This window comes from Notothenia rossii, assembly GCF_949606895.1.
Source record: "Notothenia rossii genome assembly, chromosome: 10".
In the NCBI taxonomy this organism is placed as follows: Eukaryota; Metazoa; Chordata; class Actinopteri; order Perciformes; family Nototheniidae; genus Notothenia; species Notothenia rossii.
In genome coordinates this window covers 3,352,140-3,372,058 of record NC_136908.1, presented here as the reverse complement: position 1 = coordinate 3,372,058, position 19,919 = coordinate 3,352,140, and the positions used below count along the sequence as shown (strand labels likewise).

At 40.2% G+C, this 19,919-nt stretch overlaps 1 protein-coding gene across 2 annotated transcripts in view; it reads left to right on the top strand.

Annotated features, from left to right (window-relative positions):
- Positions 1 to 19,919, top strand: part of ctdp1 (CTD (carboxy-terminal domain, RNA polymerase II, polypeptide A) phosphatase, subunit 1) — a 113,759-nt gene that overhangs the window by 53,440 nt on the left and 40,400 nt on the right. For both annotated transcript variants that reach the window (XM_079652698.1, XM_079652697.1), the window contains exon 12: positions 14,256 to 14,518. In XM_079652698.1, the coding sequence (XP_079508824.1) occupies positions 14,256 to 14,518 (263 nt within the window). The remainder of the gene's footprint in view (positions 1 to 14,255; positions 14,519 to 19,919) is intronic.

The following is a 19,919-nucleotide window of genomic DNA, read 5'->3' as shown; positions in this document are numbered from 1 at the left end:
AAATACTGGGAACTAAGTACGGCAAAGTACTTGGTGTGAAAGCGCCCAATGTCTGTCCAAAATGCGATTACTTCTTTGACATTTCTATTACATTTAATGTCCATATTAAGTCTTTATGGCCTTAAATGTGTTTTGTGAGGTAAACGTGACCCTGACTTTGAGCTAACGAAATCTAATCAGTTCCACGTTGGACGTTTGTGAGAAATGTAAAGGGGCCAGGGGTTTTCACTTTCCTGTAGTGTATTGCATTGGTTTTTGTGCATGTAAATGCGAAGGCAAAAACATGCATTTCTAAAGATTAAAACATGATTCACTCTATATATATATATATATATATATATATATATATATATATATATATATATATATATATATATAGAAGCCAATGTGTTGGGTGAAATTTGCTAGAATTGCCTGGTTTCAACCCCCCTTCAATGGTTCTGGAGATGAAGTGAAACTGCAAAGGTTGAATGATTATCATACAGAGTAAGGTGAAGGTTTAGACCCAGGTCAGTGTTGGTGTGGCATGTGGCGCCAGAAGGGCCTTCAGAGACATGGCTCGTTAAGTCTGGGATCAGAGGAGATCCTGTTAAAGTCATCAGTCACTGTGATCTCTGCTCTCATTCCTGCTCGTATTGATCTCACACATCCTTGGTGAGATATGTCATCCTTGGGAGTTTCTGGGGAGGTCAAGCTTCTGGATGTTGCTGCAGAATATAGAAGCTTATTAGGGTAATGTTTACCATATTATCAAGGCAAGGCAAGTTTATTTATGTAGCACCTTTCAACACAAGGCAATTCAAAGTGCTTTACAAACATGAAAGACAATAAGAAACGCATTATAAAATGGCATTTAAAAACACAAGCAAATAAAACATGCATAATAAAAGGAACATGAATTAAAGTGACAGTGCAGTGTGAGATACACACATCTGAAATGTTTAGGTCTGACCCTCAATCATCGCTCACTTTCTTTATTTCTACTTTCCTTTTTAACTTATCCATTAGTTTGTTTCAAGTGTTTCATGCTAAACAAATCCCTCTTTGGAAAATTCTAATCTGCAAGAAAGTTCAACGGATCCTGGCCATATTTGTGTAGCGTTTAAAATGTATTTGCTCCCAGACATTGAAGTGGCTCTCTAGTTTTGGACCCCGTCTGTAAGATATATGTAGATGTAGGATCGCAGATGTTGTGGATTCTGAACACTCAGTCAGGATATAGAACATATGTGACCTGTTCCATCGAAATCACTCGCATTGACCCGAAGACACATTTTGAGCTGTATACACTGCTGGAAAGAGGAGATTCCTAGCTTTCTAATGATATCAGGATTGTTTTTGTACTCCAAATATTAAGCAAAATATGCCACATTATATAATGACTGTCACCGAGTCATCATTTTGAGAAAAAGGCCTTCAAAGTTTCCTCTTCTCTGGAATCCATCGATCTGATTGGTTATTAGCAAATGATCAAAACACTACGGAGGGAAGATATTTTCATTTGGATTTCTGGTCTGGGGGAAGCTCGCGGGTGTGTGTGTGTGTGTGTGTTTGTTTAATTTTGTGTGTGTGTGTGTATTGTGTTAGTTTCCCGGGGAAAACACTCACGAGAAGCACCGTCTGTTGTTACGCCTGCTGTGATGTTAAGTTACTCCGTTCTCCGCTTGTAATTATGCCTTTACAAGCTTCAAACCTGTATTTATCATCTGAATTTGCCGAAACAAGTTTAATATTCTGAAAGCCAAGACTTTGTTTAATTGAAATCAGATGAAAACAAACTGTCACGGACCCTGCCGTGTTATCTATGATTACCAGCCGGAGGGAGGGGGCGGCGCTGCGGAACAGCAGGGTGTGAGTAAGAGCTGTCATCTTCCCTTTGAATTTTTTTTTTTTACGTAAATCCACGTTTATTTTGAAATGAGCCGTTGCGACTTCCGACTGATTTCAATAGAGCGGGTCACATATAGAATATAACACTGCAGTCACACTGGTGATCGAAGTTAAAGATGATATCTGGAGCATGTGTCAGAATACTGGGATAATCTTAAAGATGTTATACTATTTCATCCAAAGTAAACATTCATATGAAACTGTGGTACTAGATATTTGGATAATGGATAAGTGTCGCCTTCATGTAAGTATTCTTTAGCAGGAAACCCAATGATCACAATGATGGAAGAAAGACCTATTTATTCAGCAAGGCCTACTTCTACACAGACAGCTGTTGTTTGTTGAAAAAAGATTGTGTGACTGTACAAGTAGGTATAATTAGATTGTTGTCCAAGGCTATCGTGTCCCAGGACAGTTTTAGCCCCATCATCTACAACTAGAGCCATTGGCATCTGACTTTTGATCACAGCTTTTGTCTAGTAAGAAGACGTTGTTATTTAGTCACAGAGCAAAGTCACATGACTGTTCAAAATGAGACAATAAATCAGTGTAAAGAGAAAAGTCTGACCCAATCAAATGGCGTTAAATGTTTATTTCCCATCGGTCTGTTTCGAGCCACTTGCCACAGTCGGTTTAGACATCGCTGGAAGCAATTCTCACATACAAAATGTATTTGAAAGTTGGGAGACTCTCTAATTAGGGCTGTCTGCTACCAATAATTCATTTCCTTATTAATCACTTTTTTTAATGAATTACTTGGTGCAAAACACATTAGAAAAAGATAAGAAATGCCGACCACAACATCCAAAAAAACACCTGAGGTTGTTTTTTAATGAAATTGTCCAGTTAAATTAATCAAAGCACACACACACCCACATGCTGACGTAACGTCTCGCTAACGAAGATTAGTCATTGTGTTTCTGAGTGTCTGAATGTGGAAAAATGATATACAGGAGTTAAAATGTGGGCCTTACAAATACATACTGTAAGGGTAAAATAAAATCACTGGTCCATCAGGAAAAGTAAGTAAGTGTGTGATTCGGTCTGTGGTCCTAAAAATGTTATACATTTCACTGAGTTACACAACCACAGCTACATAAAATCAGACCGCTGCTACAGGTCAGGTGCAGTCATCCATCAGACCAACGCAACCAGGAAATTGCTACTTCCAGACAAGCAACTAAATCATCCAAAACCAGACTCTTAAAGCTGGCGTTATGAATATTCCCCTTGCTCCCGTTTCCATTTGCCAGTCTTTTGGGGCAGCCTGATGATAGAAATATCTTCTCTCATCTGACGGTTTTGAGACTTTATAGAAAAGAGATTTGGTACATTGATAGGAACCACAGTTACAAATATCCAACAGTTCAAAGCTACCCATGTTCAGCTTAGTCTCTACTATTGTACATCGATTGATAAGCCATACATAGTTGATCTTCACTTACAATATTTAAACCACAATTATAACCAGAGCAGACCATGTAGTAGGGATGCCAGCGATTATTCGAATATTCGTTACAGTCTCCATAATCCAATTTTTTTTTATTTATTATTATTTATGTTTTCCTTTTTTTTCCTGGCTTAGTTTCAACCAAAATATAGACTAATGCTAATAATAGTATTAATAATTGGAAATGGCCACATTGGTCATACCACCAGTTTGTTTTACTGTAAACTTGGAGGAAGCCAGCGCTGCTACACAGTGACCGCGCCCCCCCCCTCCCTCTCTCTCTCCGTCACACATGCGATTGATTTATTGGCGATATACAGAACAGTGGGAACAACACAACTAAAAATGAACAAAGCGGTACGTTCAAAGAAGAGTTCCTCGTGGAACTACTTCGAACTAACAATTGCAAATGAAAAAAAAAATGGTGTCCCTACAACATCAGGGATGTCCGATTTTCGAATTTGATCATGTTCAGTTTCTGGCATCCCTACCATGTAGCCAACATGTAAGAGAGTGTTGTACAGACTGACAGGACAAAACTAACATAAACTAAATATATAATAAAGAGGGAAAGGGGTGGGGGGGGGTGTCCATTAATCCGTAGACAAAAATTTGAGAGATGTGAGGAAGGTTAAGAAGGGTTATCCTGGAGAATTGTAGTCGGGGAATGTTTTTCGAAACAAGATTCAGAAGTTTATCATTTATATAACACCCCCTAAAGTCTCAGAATAAACTCTGGAAAAAGGTACAGACTCCAAAACTTCACAAAGGGATGTTTTCAGATCAGGCTTATGTAACACTTGACTTAACCTCAGCTGCACTGTAGCACGACTTTTCTGAGGTGACGGTGAAAAAGATGCCAATATCTCACTCTTTGTAGAGCTGCTTCCTAGTTCTTGTCCTTAAAATACTGCTGTCTTCACGTTTGGCCCAGCTATATGTAAAGTAAGGATGCGATTGTTCCCTTGAGGATGTGACCCATGCAGGATTTTACTGCTTTATGGCATTCGGCCTTTGATGTGACCCTGACTAAGGTGAAAACGGGTGTTAGTACGGTGGCAATGGAGGTTTTTGTGCTTCTGTTGCACCAGCCTTGCCACTTTCAACGTCCTAACCTTTCTTTGATTCACTAGAACCAGTGTTGGGACTAACGCGTTACAGTAACGCAACTACTTTTTGCGGTAACTAATAGCGTTACTAGTTACCTATTCCCATTAAGTAACGCCGTTATAGTTACTGTGATTTAAATGGGTGCGTTACATTATGTGATGGAACTGAACCGAATCTCCCTGCGGATGTAACTTACAGGCGAATACAGCGATGTCCTCTCACAGCACCATGGAAAAGTGAAAGTAACCAGAGAGGAGTGATGATTGGCTTACCCTGAAATGTTACCCCGCGTTAACCAATCAGAGACAGAGTTGGGCGGGTCTTGCCTTATGGGGAAAATACACATACACGAACACTTGCTAATGCTAATCATAGACTGATGCTAACACACACACACACACACACACACACACACACACACACACACACACACACACGGCAACGCTCACCACCAGCACACACACACACACACACACAAACACACACACACACACACACACAATGGCAGATGCAAGTATCAGCGAGAGCAGCAGCGCATTTGCAACTTGGAGATATAACCACTATTTTCAATTTGTGGGGATAAAGGATGAAAAAAATATTACGGTAAAATGTAAAGTGTGTGCAGGACAGAAAGCATTGTCCACATCGAATAACGGCAATGCCAATCTCCTGAAGCACCTAAGTAATGTACATGTGGGGAGTTGTCTTTTCTCTCACTGTGCCACAGAACAACACAAAAACTTGTATTTTTATTGTTATTATTTTTAAAGTAAAGTAACTTGTTACTAGTTACTTTTATAATTTAGTAACTCATAAAGTAACTAATCACTTTTTGGAGAGCAGTAACTATAACTATTACTAGTTACTTTTTAAAAGTAACTTGCCCAACACTGACAAGAACACATGTGTCAAACTCAAGGCCCGGGGGCCAAATCAGGCCCTTGGTGGATTTAATTTCGGCCCGCAGGATAATTTCTAATTCCTATTAGATCTGGCCCTCCGGTATATTGCTCTCACACCTTCACTCCATCCTGAGGGTCTCCTCAGCTCAGAGCCTGAGCCCAGACATTGATGACCTTGCACCCAAGATGAGATGCCAAGTATCTGAGCTAGCATCACAGAGCAGCACACTGAGTTTAATGGATGTTTCCTTCTGCACTTTCTCTCTCACGACAACAGGGCATGTTTGGTTTCTCTTTGAGGGAAATAGTTTTGTTGAAGCTGTTGTTGGCCTGTGGGAAAATGTAATCATAAGAAATGACTCTGGAAAAGCTGCAGATAGAGCCATAAGAAATGAATGCAACTGATTATTTAATGTTTAATGTTGTTTTTATAGGCAATCATTTAAGATTTGTTAGTTCCAGGTTCAATATGTGCAATAAGTTCATTTCAATAAGTTCTGCAATAAACATTGAACCAGTCCGGCCCTCCACTAGTACCCATTTTTAAATGTTGGCCCATTGTGTGTTTGAGTTTGACCCCCCTGATCTATGAAAGTCACCATGTTTCCTCATTTGCATTCTTTTCCCATGGGACTTAGGTGAGTTTTCCCCCTTTAAACGCAACCCATTTCCTTCCTCTGTGCACCGATTATATGAGCGGTATTTAGCAATCAAATGCACCTTATTATAATAATATAATAATAATAGTATGTTTATAATATTTATTGTTTATAATTATAGCACTTTTCACAGAAATCAAATTCACAAAGTACTTCACAAGTAAGAACAAAAGGTAAAATTAAGACCACAGAAACATGAATAGAATAACAACATGAGGCAAACATTTTTAAGGTCAACATAAAAACAAAACACAGACCACGTGGAGTCCTAAAAGGAACAAATAATAACAGAACACACCACACACATTTCAAATAGAAATAAAAGCCAAAGTAAAAAGATAGGTCTTCAGTCGTTTTTTTAAAAGCTTCGACAGAGAAAGAAAGTTCTTTCAAATATGATATATTACCACTTCTGACTACCTTTGCCACATTAAGTGATTCATTTAGCCAGAGGATAAAGCCTATTAATGTGTCCCTGTGCAGTCATCAGTCTTGTGAAGACAAAAGCTCCTCGTGCAATAACAGGGAAAAGGGAAATAGGTCGAACAAAGAGCGCTGATTGACCGTTTTGCGTTGACTCTGGCTTCCTGCTTCAACTATTCTGTTTGACTTTAACCCGCAGGGAAAGTATTCAGCCTGGCCCGATTTAAAATAATGTTGTGGCATTGATATTTTTCTTTTTAAGGCAGACCTGTGGTGAACCTGTGTTCTTGAGAACTTCATCATTTGCTTAGCTGAAGTGTTTTCTCACGTAACTTTATTGCAAGTGAAGCTTTGCAGTGTTTACTTTATAAAGCTGCCCATAACTACGGTTTGTTTCCAAGTATCATAGTCACAACGGTGTTCATTTTGGCAGCTTATTTTTTATGTTTTCTTTTGGTCTTTGATGATTTCATTTCAGTCGCTTTTTAGTCTAGTAATAGTCAACAAACAGATGTAAGAAATTAAAGTGTTCAAATCTATTTTTTTCACTCACTATGACAATCAATCAAGTCCTCTTTCACAAAAAGAGGTCTTCACTCACTTCACATTTCATCAAACTCTCTACTTAGCAAAGTAATTATTGAGAGGTTTATGTTGAGTGTTGGTCAACCCAATACACTTATCTTAACACAACATCTTCAGCTCTTGGAAATGGTGTTAGGATTTCCCATTCTGATATTTGAATCGGGGGAGACTTATTTAGCTCGAAGAAACATTTATTGAGGTGTAAACAAGATGTGAGTAGTCTTTAGCGTCCCAAATCATGATGGCATACATCTTAATATATGCTCTTAAAGGTCCCCTATTATATTGTCCATCAATATATCACAGGGCTCAGATATATACAGAGTCTGTCTCTGATTGGCTGAAACACCAAACAGATCATTGCAGCATTACCCATAATCCCCTCTGTTTCAGCCCTGTTTCCAAAGTGCTGATTCTCTGTCTGTTACTTTAGATGAAAATAAGGAGCCCCTCCCCACGCCCCTCTGAGAGACATTTGGTTACAAAGAACTCAATGGTGCTCTAGGAGGAGATTCAGGTGATAAGGGGGGGGGGGGGTTACCTTGGTTGGTGATTGGCTAATGGCTACACAAGACAAAACATCGTTATGACATCATAAAGTGGCCAAAATCTGATCAGCTCATTTTCAGACAGGTTTTTTATAGAAATGGATCAGAGTCTCTTTCCACAGAGGGGACACATGTTGATGTAGAAGAGACATGAAGAAGAGGGGACACATGTTGATGTAGAAGAGACATGAAGAAGAGGGGACACATGTTGATGTAGAAGAGACATGAAGAAGAGGGGACACATGTTGATGTAGAAGAGACATGAAGAAGAGGGGACACATGTTGATGTAGAAGAGACATGAAGAAGAGGGGACACATGTTGATGTAGAAGAGACATGGAGAAGAGGGGACACATGTTGATGTAGAAGAGACATGGAGAAGAGGAGACACATGTTGATGAAGAAGGGGGGACACATGTTGATGTAGAAGAGACATGAAGAAGAGGACACACATGTTGATGTAGGAGAGACATGGAGAAGAGGGGACACATGTTGATGTAGAGGAGACATGAAGAAGAGGGGACACATGTTGATGTAGAAGAGACATGAAGAAGAGGGGACACATGTTGATGTAGAAGAGACATGAAGAAGAGGGGACACATGTTGATGTAGAAGAGACATGAAGAAGAGGGGACACATGTTGATGTAGAAGAGACATGAAGAAGAGGGGACACATGTTGATGTAGAAGAGACATGAAGAAGAGGGGACACATGTTGATGTTGTAAAGACATGAAGAAGTGGATTTTGCATAATAGGTGACCTTTAAGATATATTCCAGTCTAGACACTGGTGGGTATGTTGATGGGATTTGATTTGTTGAAGAGGTGGGATGAAGAGGATGCTGAAGGTCTGGATTTTAGTAGACTCCTGATTAGCTCGACCTGGGCACTGGATCTGATGACATTAGGTCGATGGGGAGGAGGAGGGCTTGCAGCATTAACGCTTAAATGACTGTAGGAGAGGACATATTTAAACTGCAGCGCGATGATTGGCTGCTGGAGACCGTGGCGACATGCAATTGGTCGGGAGTGGGCGCTCGTAATCAGCTGATTAGATGCCGCTGAGGAGTGACTGAATGTGAAGCTAGTCTTCCTGAGTGAACGTACCCTTCAGCTTCATTTCAGATATTAATAAGGCAAGGCGGGTTTATGTATACAGCACCTTTCAACACAGGGCAATTCAAAGTGCTTTACACAAATGAAAGACATTAAGAGCATTAAGTGCAGCAGAAAAATATTATAATATGGCATTTAAAAACACTCATTTAATAAACTAGAAGACCTCCTCGAGAGCACAGACATCTATCAAGCCTGTTACCATACAGCAAGTGCAAAAACAATGCATGTATCCGCCCCGTGATTCAGAACCACAACAACATGTGTTTTTTCTTGGCCCATGCTAATCAGAAGCTGTTCTGTAATCCTGCTGATAGAAAATGGCTAAAACCTAACTGCTGGAGGACTTCACTACTCCCACAGTAGCAGCTACTCCTAATTGCTGGCTTTCATTTAAAGTGAACGGCTGTCTGTTTATTTTTCCGCGCATAAATATTTCAGTTAGAGAAACCCATCAGGCCGGATTTCAGTCAGTATAAGTTAGAGCAGTGGTTCTCAACTGGTCAGGCCTCGGGACCCACTTTTTACTTGGCCAATAAATCGCGACCCAACATTTTGAAGCACTCAAATCTATTCAACAAAAGATCGTGCTGTAATATATACGCTTTTCAGCATACAATATTAATGAAAGTGAAGTACAGTGCATATATCCCTTCACAGAACTAAAGTATGCTTTTAAAAAAGTTTAATGAGTTGATGGAATCAAAGCTGAACTGTATAAAAAGGCACACATGCTGGAAACCCAACCCCAGCAGGGGGTCTGGGGGGATTCTCCCCAAGGTGATTTTTAGAAATAATAACATAAACGAGAAGAAATAATAACATAAACTAGAAGAAAATAAATAAATCTATCACTACCTGACATATTAATAATATTTTATACCATTGTTTATTTTTCCCTTTGTTCTGACATCTTGCTGCTCCACACAGAGAGAAGAGCAAAGAGGAGATACTCTGTGTGACTTACTTTAAATTGTGGGTAAGGGTAGATATCCCCCATTGTTCTGTGACCTGTCAATCATCAAACCCGGGGTCATATTTCATTATGTGTTCATCTGTATCTGAAGTTGTACCCATGGATGTATAAAGAAGAGTTCTACCGCAAAGTTATTCTCCGTGGGGACTTCCAGCAACAATCTTGATTCTGATTGGCCAGAAGACTCAAACAAACATCAGCAAAGATGTTTTATTGAGAAGATGATCACTACGTGACAGAAGTTTTCAAAGCCGTTTATGGTCTCCGGTACTTCCAGTCCAACGCCTACTGCATGCACAGCGTTAGAAAATGATTGATTTTTTTCCCACAAAAAAAAAAATTCCAATTAATTTTTTCAATTTGTTTTTCTTCACTCACACATCCGCGACCTGCTCGAAACGGGTCCACGACCCACAAGTTGAGAACCACTGAGTTAGAGTATCTACAGTGGGGCAAAAAAGTATTTAGTCAGCCACCAATTGTGCAAGTTCTCCCACTTAAAAAGACGAGAGAGGCCTGTAATTTTCATCCTAGGTATACCTCAACTATGAGAGACAAAATGAGGGAAAAAAATCCAGAAAATTAAATTGTCTGATTTTTAAAGAATTTATTTGCAAATTATGGTGGAAAATAAGTATTTGGTCAATAACAAAAGTTCATCTCAATACTTTGTTATATACCCTTTGTTGGCAATGACAGAGGTCAAACGTTTTCTGTAAGTCTTCACAAGGTCTTCACACTGTTGCTGGTATTTTGGCCCATTCCTCCATGCAGATCTCCTCTAGAGCAGTGATGTTTTGGGGCTGTCGCTGGGCAACACGGACTTTCAACTCCCTCCAAAGATTTTCTATGGGGTTGAGATCTGGAGACTGGCTAGGCCACTCCAGGACCTTGAAATGCTTCTTACGAAGCCACTCCTTCGTTGCCCGGGCGGTGTGTTTGGGATCATTGTCACGCTGAAAGACCCAGCCACGTTTCATCTTCAATGCCCTTGCTGATGGAAGGAGGTTGTCACTCAAAATCTCACGATACATGGCCCCATTCATTCTTTCCTTTACACGGATCAGTGGTCCTGGTCCCTTTGCAGAAGAACAGCCCCAAAGCATGATGTTCCCCCCCCCCCATGTTTCACAGTAGGTGTTCTTTGGATGCAACTCAGCATTTTTTCTCCTCCAAACACGTCTAGTTGAGTTTTTACCAAAAAGGTTCTATTTTGGTTTCATCTGACCATATGACATTCTCCCAATCCTCTTCTGGATCATCTAAATGCTCTCTAGCAAACTTCAGACGGGCCTGGACACGTCTGGCCCTGCAGGATTTGAGTCCCTGGCGGCGTAGTGTGTTACTGATGGTAGCCTTTGTTACTTTGGTCCCAGCTCTCTGCAGGTCATTGACTAGGTCCCCCCGTGTGGTTCTGGGATTTTTGCTCACCGTTCTTGTTTCTCATTTTGACCCCACGGGGTGAGATCTTGCGTGGAGCCCCAGATCGAGGGAGATTATCAGTGGTCTTGTATGTCTTCCATTTTCTAATTATTGCTCCCACAGTTGATTTCTTCACACCAAGCTGCTTACCTATTGCAGATTCAGTCTTCCCAGCCTGGTGCAGGTCTACAATTTAGTTTCTGGTGTCCTTTGACAGCTCTTTGGTCTTGGCCATAGTGGAGTTTGGAGTGTGACTGTTTTTAGTTGTGGACAGGTGTCTTTTATACTGATAACGAGTTCAAACAGGTGCCATTAATACAGTTAACAATTGGAGGACAGAGGAGGCTCTTACAGAAGAAGCTACAGGTCTGTGAGAGCCAGAAATCTTGTTTGTTTGTAGGTGACCAAATACTTATTTTACCGAGGAATTTAACAATTAATTCTTTAAAAATCAAACAATTTGATTTTCTGGATTTTTTTTTCTCATTTTGTCTCTCATAGTTGAGTTATACCTAGGATGAAAATGACAGGCCTCTCTCATCTTTTTAAGTGGGAGAACTTGCACAATTGGTGGCTGACTAAATACTTTTTTGCCCCACTGTATGTCCAGACTTTGGAAGTGACATCTCAATGCGTTGACTCGTGTCAGTCACATCATTTAACTTATTTGTGCATTAAAGCCTCTTTTGAAATGCATTAAAAAAGAAATGGGTTGTTCCTCTACCTATTGTACCTCTTCCTCAAACGAGATAAAACATTAAAGTAGAAAACAGCGCAGTGCTTAACGACATGGAGTTGCAACTGAAGGATTTAGCTAAAAATAAATAGCATGCCCTGGATTCTCACTCCCACTAAATCCCATTTGCAATAGCCTTCCTGTAAACTAGCTTCGAGTGGTTTCAAAAGTCTCATGGTGGGCTGTTGGCTTGGCCTTTGATTACAGCCAGAAAAAAAAAAAAGGTGATGTGGGAAGTTATGTAACGCTTCCATTTCTGCTAAGGTTGTAAGTCCCCTTCTGACATGGTGAACTGTGCATGGCTTTTAAAGGGTCGTGACCAGAAGCAGAAATTGCTGCACTCAGCATGCCATTTACTGTTCAGTGCCTTGATATTTGTCAGTATGAGCAAAGAAGTCTTCTGAGGTTTACTCAGAACAGGAAGTGATTGGCACCTATATTTAAATCCGACATATATTGCTGATGTTCAGGTGTATATCAGTATGTAGTGTCTCTACTTTAAAGAGTCCTCTCCTGCTGATGTTCAGGTGTATATCAGTATGTAGTGTCTCTACTTTAAAGAGTCCTCTCCTGCTGATGTTCAGGTGTATATCAGTATGTAGTGTCTCTACTTTAAAGAGTCCTTTCCTGCTGATGTTCAGGTGTATATCAATATGTAGTGTCTCTACTTTAAAGATTCCTCTCCTGCTGATGTTCAGGTGTATATCAGTATGTAGTGTCTCTACTTTAAAGAGTCCTCTCCTGCTGATGTTCAGGTGTATATCAGTGTGTAGTGTCTCTACTTTAAAGAGTCCTCTCCTGCTGATGTTCAGGTGTATATCAGTGTGTAGTGTCTCTACTTTAAAGAGTCCTCTCCTGCTGATGTTCAGGTGTATATCAGTATGCAGTGTCTCTACTTTAAAGAGTCCTCTCCTGCTGATGTTCAGGTGTATATCAGTATGTAGTGTCTCTACTTTAAAGAGTCCTCTCCTGCTGATGTTCAGGTGTATATCAGTATATAGTGTCTCTACTTTAAAGAGTCCTCTCCTGCTGATGTTCAGGTGTATATCAGTATGTAGTGTCTCTACTTTAAAGAGTCCTCTCCTGCTGATGTTCAGGTGTATATCAGTATGTAGTGTCTCTACTTTAAAGAGTCCTCTCCTGCTGATGTTCAGGTGTATATCAGTATGCAGTGTCTCTACTTTAAAGAGTCCTCTCCTGCTGATGTTCAGGTGTATATCAGTATGCAGTGTCTCTACTTTAAAGAGTCCTCTCCTGCTGATGTTCAGGTGTATATCAGTATATAGTGTCTCTACTTTAAAGAGTCCTCTCCTGCTGATGTTCAGCCTCTTTTCACCCTCTGTCTGAAACCAGAGCCCAGACTGCTCTGATTGATTAGCTGGCCGGCTCTGTTGTGATTGGGCAACCTCTTAGAGAAGTCCCGCCCCTTAGCCTATCATGTACAATGTGTTGGAACGCTAGCCAATAGAAGCGCTAGTGTTACAAAGTGATGTCACTATGTTCACGAAGTAAAAAAAGGAGTCCAATGTGAGAGAAAAACTCCCTCTGGAGGGAACACAGGGATTTTAGCCTTTGCAGACCATTTGCATGCACTAAAACCTAGAGAACACACTACAGGGAAGAGCAAACCTCCAAAAATAAAAATAAATAAATTGTAAATCCTTAGCAATTTTGGTGAAGGCGAGACTTAATGAATGGTCACTGTTTGCAATTATGGGAGGAAGTGATGGGGGAAAACACACACGCACACACACACACACACACACACACACACACACACACACACACACACACACACACACACACACACACACACACACACGCGCGCCATTTCAGCTCTCTTATTTTGTATCCTACTCTGTAATTTGTTGGTGCCCCGCGGGGTCATATTCCTTCAAATTTGATTTTAACGAATTGAATCGGAAGAACACCAACGCTGATCCAACGTATTTACAAGTCTTTTGAATTCCCAGCGTTCCTTCGGGCGGTTTCACATTCACCGAGGAGCTTTGCTGTCCAAATGACCAAACAACAAGACTTTAATGAGCCTGGCCTGATACCTATAAGTATCTTGGCTCTACTCAAGGCGATGTCCCCCTGAATTAATCCCAGTTTTCTTTCCTCTACTTGCTGCTAATGAGTCAATGGCCAAGAGGCTGCATATTTCCATTTATCCGATGGCACTCAATCGTCAAATCTAATTCCAATGTTCAGTGTTCTTTAGATAGTGCACAAGATATATAGCTAGAAACATTGTATTTGACTCTGGTAGAAACTGGATGTGGTGAGTTTATCATCCTACTTCAAACTGATTACAAGATCAATCCATCAGACACGCGGCAATCAACATTTACCTCCATATGACAAGTTATTGAAAAAACGTTTCTCTTGCCACCTTGAAACAATGTTTCATAGCAACTCCTTTTTCTAAAAAAACAGGTGGACGACATGTTAGACGAAGAGAGCGACAACGAAAGTGAAAGCCAGAGCAAAGAGAAGCCAGGTAATGAGGAAGGGGATGATGAAGATGATGATGATGATGATGATGAAGAGGAGCAGCAGCCAGAAGCTATACAGAAAACAGCAGCAGCAGCAGCAGCAGAAGGAGGAGGAGGAGAAAGTGGAGGAGGAATCGTTCCTCAGGAGATGAGCGTGGAGGAGAGGAAGATCCAGCCAGCATCCAGTGAGGCCAGTGTGCTAAGGTATTTGCAAAATCCACTTTGTTATTTTGTTTCCAGTTATGCAGGGATGATGTCATTTTGTAGCCCGTTAGCATCGCTTAGCGTTTCCCTTGAAAGCAAACAGCCAATGAGATGTGTCCATTTGATTTTGGAAAACAAGACCTTTTGGAAACACACATTTATATATATTTTTCACATTTTATACATAAACCCCCCCCTCCCCCCCTGGCACCCCAATTATTATCTCACACACACATGCCTACATACACATGCGCACACACTCATCAACGTAAAGCATGTTGATACACATTTACAACAAATATATCGTATACACTAGGACTGCTCGATTATGGCAAAAATCATAATCACGATTATTTTTGGTCAATAATTGATATTACGATTATTATTAAATACGATTATTCATTGACTTTGAAAAATATCCATTTATTGAACTTTAAAACAAATACAAATAATAACTTGAACAGTATCGTTTTAACTGTTGATTACCCTGAACGTATAATTCAACTGAAAAAGCAATACTAAAATAAATGCTATATTTACATTTAAATAAGTAATATCAAAATAATAAATTCCAATAAACAAGATCAACGAATATTTTGGAGCGCACTTCCACAAGCTAGTAAGCATATATAAATATGATAAATAAAAATAAATTTGATCAAATATGACAACCGGGCAAAGAAAAATAAATGTTTTTTTCGATTATGTTGTTTTGGTAATTGTGGAAGGCCAAATTCGTAAAATCTGATTTAATTGCACAGCCCTAATATACACGCATATACAGATATACTTCCTGTCCCTCCCTAGGACAACACACCTTTGCAAACACACATTTATGATTCTTTCACGTTTTGTTCAGCAGGATAATCTCCACATATCAACACTACTTTTTTAATATTTAAAGAGTAAATGCAATCCTGGGTTTACGACGTATTCCTGTACCACTTTTAAAATCACTCCGTCTTGAATGTTTCTTCTCCAGCAGCCTTTTTTAATCAAATATGATAACAGGAACACCACATTACTCTGTCTCCCTTAAGACCAGATATTTACTATCACATGTTTCCTCTAAGTGTCATCACTGTTGGCACCCTCCTCTGTTGATCCTGCATTCGGTGCTTAAACACCCTCGGGTGAGAGAGGGATGCTTAGCTTAAATTGCACTTGGCAAGAACCCCATTGAGAATCCTTTTGCAAAAGGTGCTGTGTATTTTCCGGTCTTCCTTCGCCCAATGACTATTATCATAACACGCCACTTCATCATCACTGCTATGCCGAAGCCAGACGGTCGGGTCTGTTTCCATGGATATTAAATCCAAACAGACAGCAGGCAGTCGGCAAGTTATGAACACATCAGACTCTGTTATAGCTGAAGGACAGGCCTTCGACACTACTGAGCGGATATTTGATTAGGTTTTCTACATCTGTTGCATGTTATATTTATCAGTGGGATGTGACATTTCCCAGAACAAATACGTTTATTTAGAGTTGAGTAACAACATGCGGCAAACTCTGATCAATCTCCGTAGACCCCTTACTTAAAATGCCCAAGAAATAAACATGTTGATAGCCTGGTACAAAAAGCGGTCCCTCGAATTAAGTTCCCCATTTATGAGAATTTAAAAAGTGAATTCATGTAACTCTCGGTTAAAATGGTAACACGGCTTGTAGTTTTGTACATTAGGGGTATTGCGTGCATCAATCTACATACTCTGTATTAGAGCTGAACGATTAATCGATTTTAAATCGAAATCGCAATTTTAAATGATGCAATTATCAAATCGCAAAGCCTGCGATGTTCTTCTTGTGTGTCAGTCATCCACACCAATCAGAAGTGCTGTGCTCCACATTTACCAGCCATTGTTAACCAATCAGAAGTGGCCCATGATAGAAGGTGATAGACAGATTGATCCAATCACCTGCCAAGTATTTTTGAAAGTGCCTTCCCTTTCCAAATGGCTTCAATGGAGCTCTCCTAGATGGCTTGGTGAACCATCTGAGTCAGGTTAGTAATGCTCCATCACATGTTTCTATCACAGGGTGAATCTTAAACTGAAGCTTGACTTTAAAGCAACCCAACGGAAGTTTCATGTAAGTTTAGTTCTTTCACTCGTAGCTCGGGCTGCGGGGGTGCTAGAGACTGGAGCACGATGATACGACCTTCCTAGCCGGAGATATGGCCGCATTTTACAATAAACTTCCGTTGGGTTGCTTAAAAACAAATATCGCAAATCGCAATATCTGTCAGAAAAATAGCAATTAGATTATTTCCCCAATTCGTTCAGCCCTACTCTGTATTCTCCATGAGGCTCGTAGAAAACATGAACCGTTACAGAGCTACCTTACAACATTGGTGTCTTTTATAGAGGAAGACTTTTCTCTGTAGTATTATCTGGTGATTATGTAGTTGTACTAATGTCGTTGCTCTCTGAATAGAAGTGGAATAAAGTGTTGGATGATTATAACTAAGTGCACATAATGCCTCAGACTCAATAGGCTACTTTTAAAATCTGTATTTGAAACCCATTTGTTTGTTGAGCAATTTTTTCTTCCCCTTTTCAATGTTGAAAGTGAATTAATCACATTCTGAACATGATCTAGCTCCAAGGATCCCCATGTAGAAAGAGAATAGGAGCCATTACACGTTGTTGGCCAAATAGATACCGACTGTTGTCTTTTATAGGCGCGTTCACACCAAGTACTTTTCCCACAAAGGTTCCTGAGAACTCTTTAGTTCTCATGAACTAAGTACAGATCGCGTTCACACCGGAAATTAGTTCCTGGGGGAGGATTAGGCAAATGAAGCCGCTGACGTCACTTCGTCTTCTTCTGCTTTGGGTTTACTGGCAGGCCGCAAACAACTTCACGGCGTATACTGCCGCCCAAAATCCCCGGCCGGAAGTCCCCGGAGTTGGGGACTGGCTTCAGTAGAAGCTGCTGGGACTCCCAGCAGCTTCTACTGAAGCCTTCCGAGTAAGCGGCCAGAATGCCGACACCTCCTCATCTCCACCGCTCCCATGTTTTATTTTGTGTTGCCATAAGTTAGTCTCTCTGCGTTTCTGCGCTGGGCTAATGCTAATAATGCTAATGCGAGGATAATAAAATGGCGGCTTCACAAACGTTTTTGGGAGTTTGACGGGGCGTGGTTTGCAATCTGCCCAGCCAATCAGACACAGGAACCTTTTTCTCCCACGAAAGTCCCTGCTCTCTAGCAGGGACTGAAAAGGGGGTAAAAAAGGTTCTCTAGATCTAATTTAGTTCCTGGGACTTTTTGGTGTGAACGCAACTAAATCGTAGTTCTCAGGAACCTTTGTGGGAAAAGTACTTGGTGTGAACGCGCCTAATGTTGAACCTCTGCACCTCCAGACTTAGTTTTGTCTGCCTTTTTTAATCCAGCCTCACTGCTCTGAAGCTGTAAGAAGGAGATTTGAGTTTTCTTCACCAGTAAAAAACTTTTTTCTCTGCGTCTCTGGTCTTGTTTGTGTCTCTGCAGCCACAGCTGGGCAGTTTGATGATATTTGTTTCCTTGTTTCCCGTCTTTTGGACATGTGAGTCTTGGTCTGACACCTTGGGTTGTTGTTAATGAGTCGAGTCTGAAAAACACTGTTCGCTCCGGTGCTTAATCGCTGTTGTCAAACTGCAGTCAGTGCAACGGTGCAGAGTAGTGACACACGATTAGACAAGTGAAAGAGTGGAAGTTAGATTGAGTAAGCACTGTTGAAAATAAGGAGGTAGGTCTTCGGGTTCTTCCTCAGTAAGATACCAGAGTGATCGTGTAACCTGTTTACATTGTCCTCTCTGACCTCTGGTATTATGTTGGGAAAAAGGTTTTAAATGCACTTCTCTGCATCGATCTTGCTGGAGTAGCTTCTACTTCATTTTGTGACTGACTTTTCTTTCTGATATCTTTTATGAAAACCAAAACATTTTTATAAATTCTGAATTCAGAAATGGGATTCAATCAATGCTCAAACATCCATAGCGTGCACCCATTTGGTAAAACCTTCCTTACTACGCCCCTATATAGACCACAAAAGAACTGAAGCCCTTGCTATAAGAGCAACATATAAATTAAAGATTAACAAGCTGAAAGACATGCTTTTGAACCATGTTGTAAAAGTATCCAATCCATTTTGAACCGCAAATGCACTTAGGGGCATACTCAAAGCAAAGATTTATATTTTATCATCAGTGACGCATTCCTCTTGAAAAGCCTGAATGAAGAACAGAGATATTCAAAAGAGATTTATTACAGGATTAAAATAAATAAAATATGCCAAGACATCCTGAGTTTTGTCTCAAGCATCAATAGAAAATATACAGATGTATGGTTAGTAAACACTTTTATCTTCACTGCAACATTACCATATAAACACTTTCACATCAAAACATAGCTAACATTTCTTATACGAGAAGCTTTCGCTCTAGATCCAACTGTTGTTTTTTTTCATTAGTCATAATGAACCTTCCTTAAAGGTCACCTATTATACTAAATCCACTTGTTCTTTCCATGTCTTTTCTACATCACCATCTGTGTAAAGAGACTCTGAAAGTTTCAGGAACAAAGATTCTCTCTCTTTTTGATCCATTTCTATAAAAACCTGTCTGAAAATGAGCCGATCAGATTTTGGCCACTTTATGATGTCATAACGATGTTTTGTCTTGTGTAACCATTAGCCAATCAGCAACCAAGGTACCCCCCCCTCCTTATTTTCATCTAAAGTAACAGACAGAGAATCAGCACTTTGGAAACAGGGCTGAAACAGAGGGGATTATGGGTAATGCTGCAATGATCTGCTTGGTGTTTCAGCCAATCAGAGACATGTTTTGTATCTACCTGAGACCTGTGATATATTGATGAAAGACAGGATAATAGGGGACCTTTAAGAGAGAAAACATTGCCCGAGGAATGAACTGTTCAGACAAAGGCTTTGATTTCTGTAGAAAGAGGTATTGGAGAGAGATCTGACGTCTACTTCTATCAGCCTGCCAGACTGCGTTAATGTAATGTTCCTGTCTGACAGAAAAGGTTTCTACTGTATTGTTGCCTTGTCCGCCATTAAAAGGCAATTTAAGATTTGATAGAAGAAGGCTTCCGGATTATACTCAACTCTGTAGGACCTCCACCCCTTCAGGACCTTAATAGTTGTCATCCTGTCAGTCTCCATCCCTTTCTTCACCACTTTCTTGTATTTGGCACAAAGTAGACATACATCTGTTGCTAAGATACTGTAGCGATGTGAACGTCTGTTTTGTCCTCACCGTCTTTCAGTATTTGCTAATGCCTTTCTTCCTTGTAAAACAACTTTCCTGTTCTGTTCCGTTTGGTATGCAGAGAATGACTTCTTGCTTTGTTGTTTTTTGTTTTTATTCCAATTTAAAATCCATGGTACACAGCATG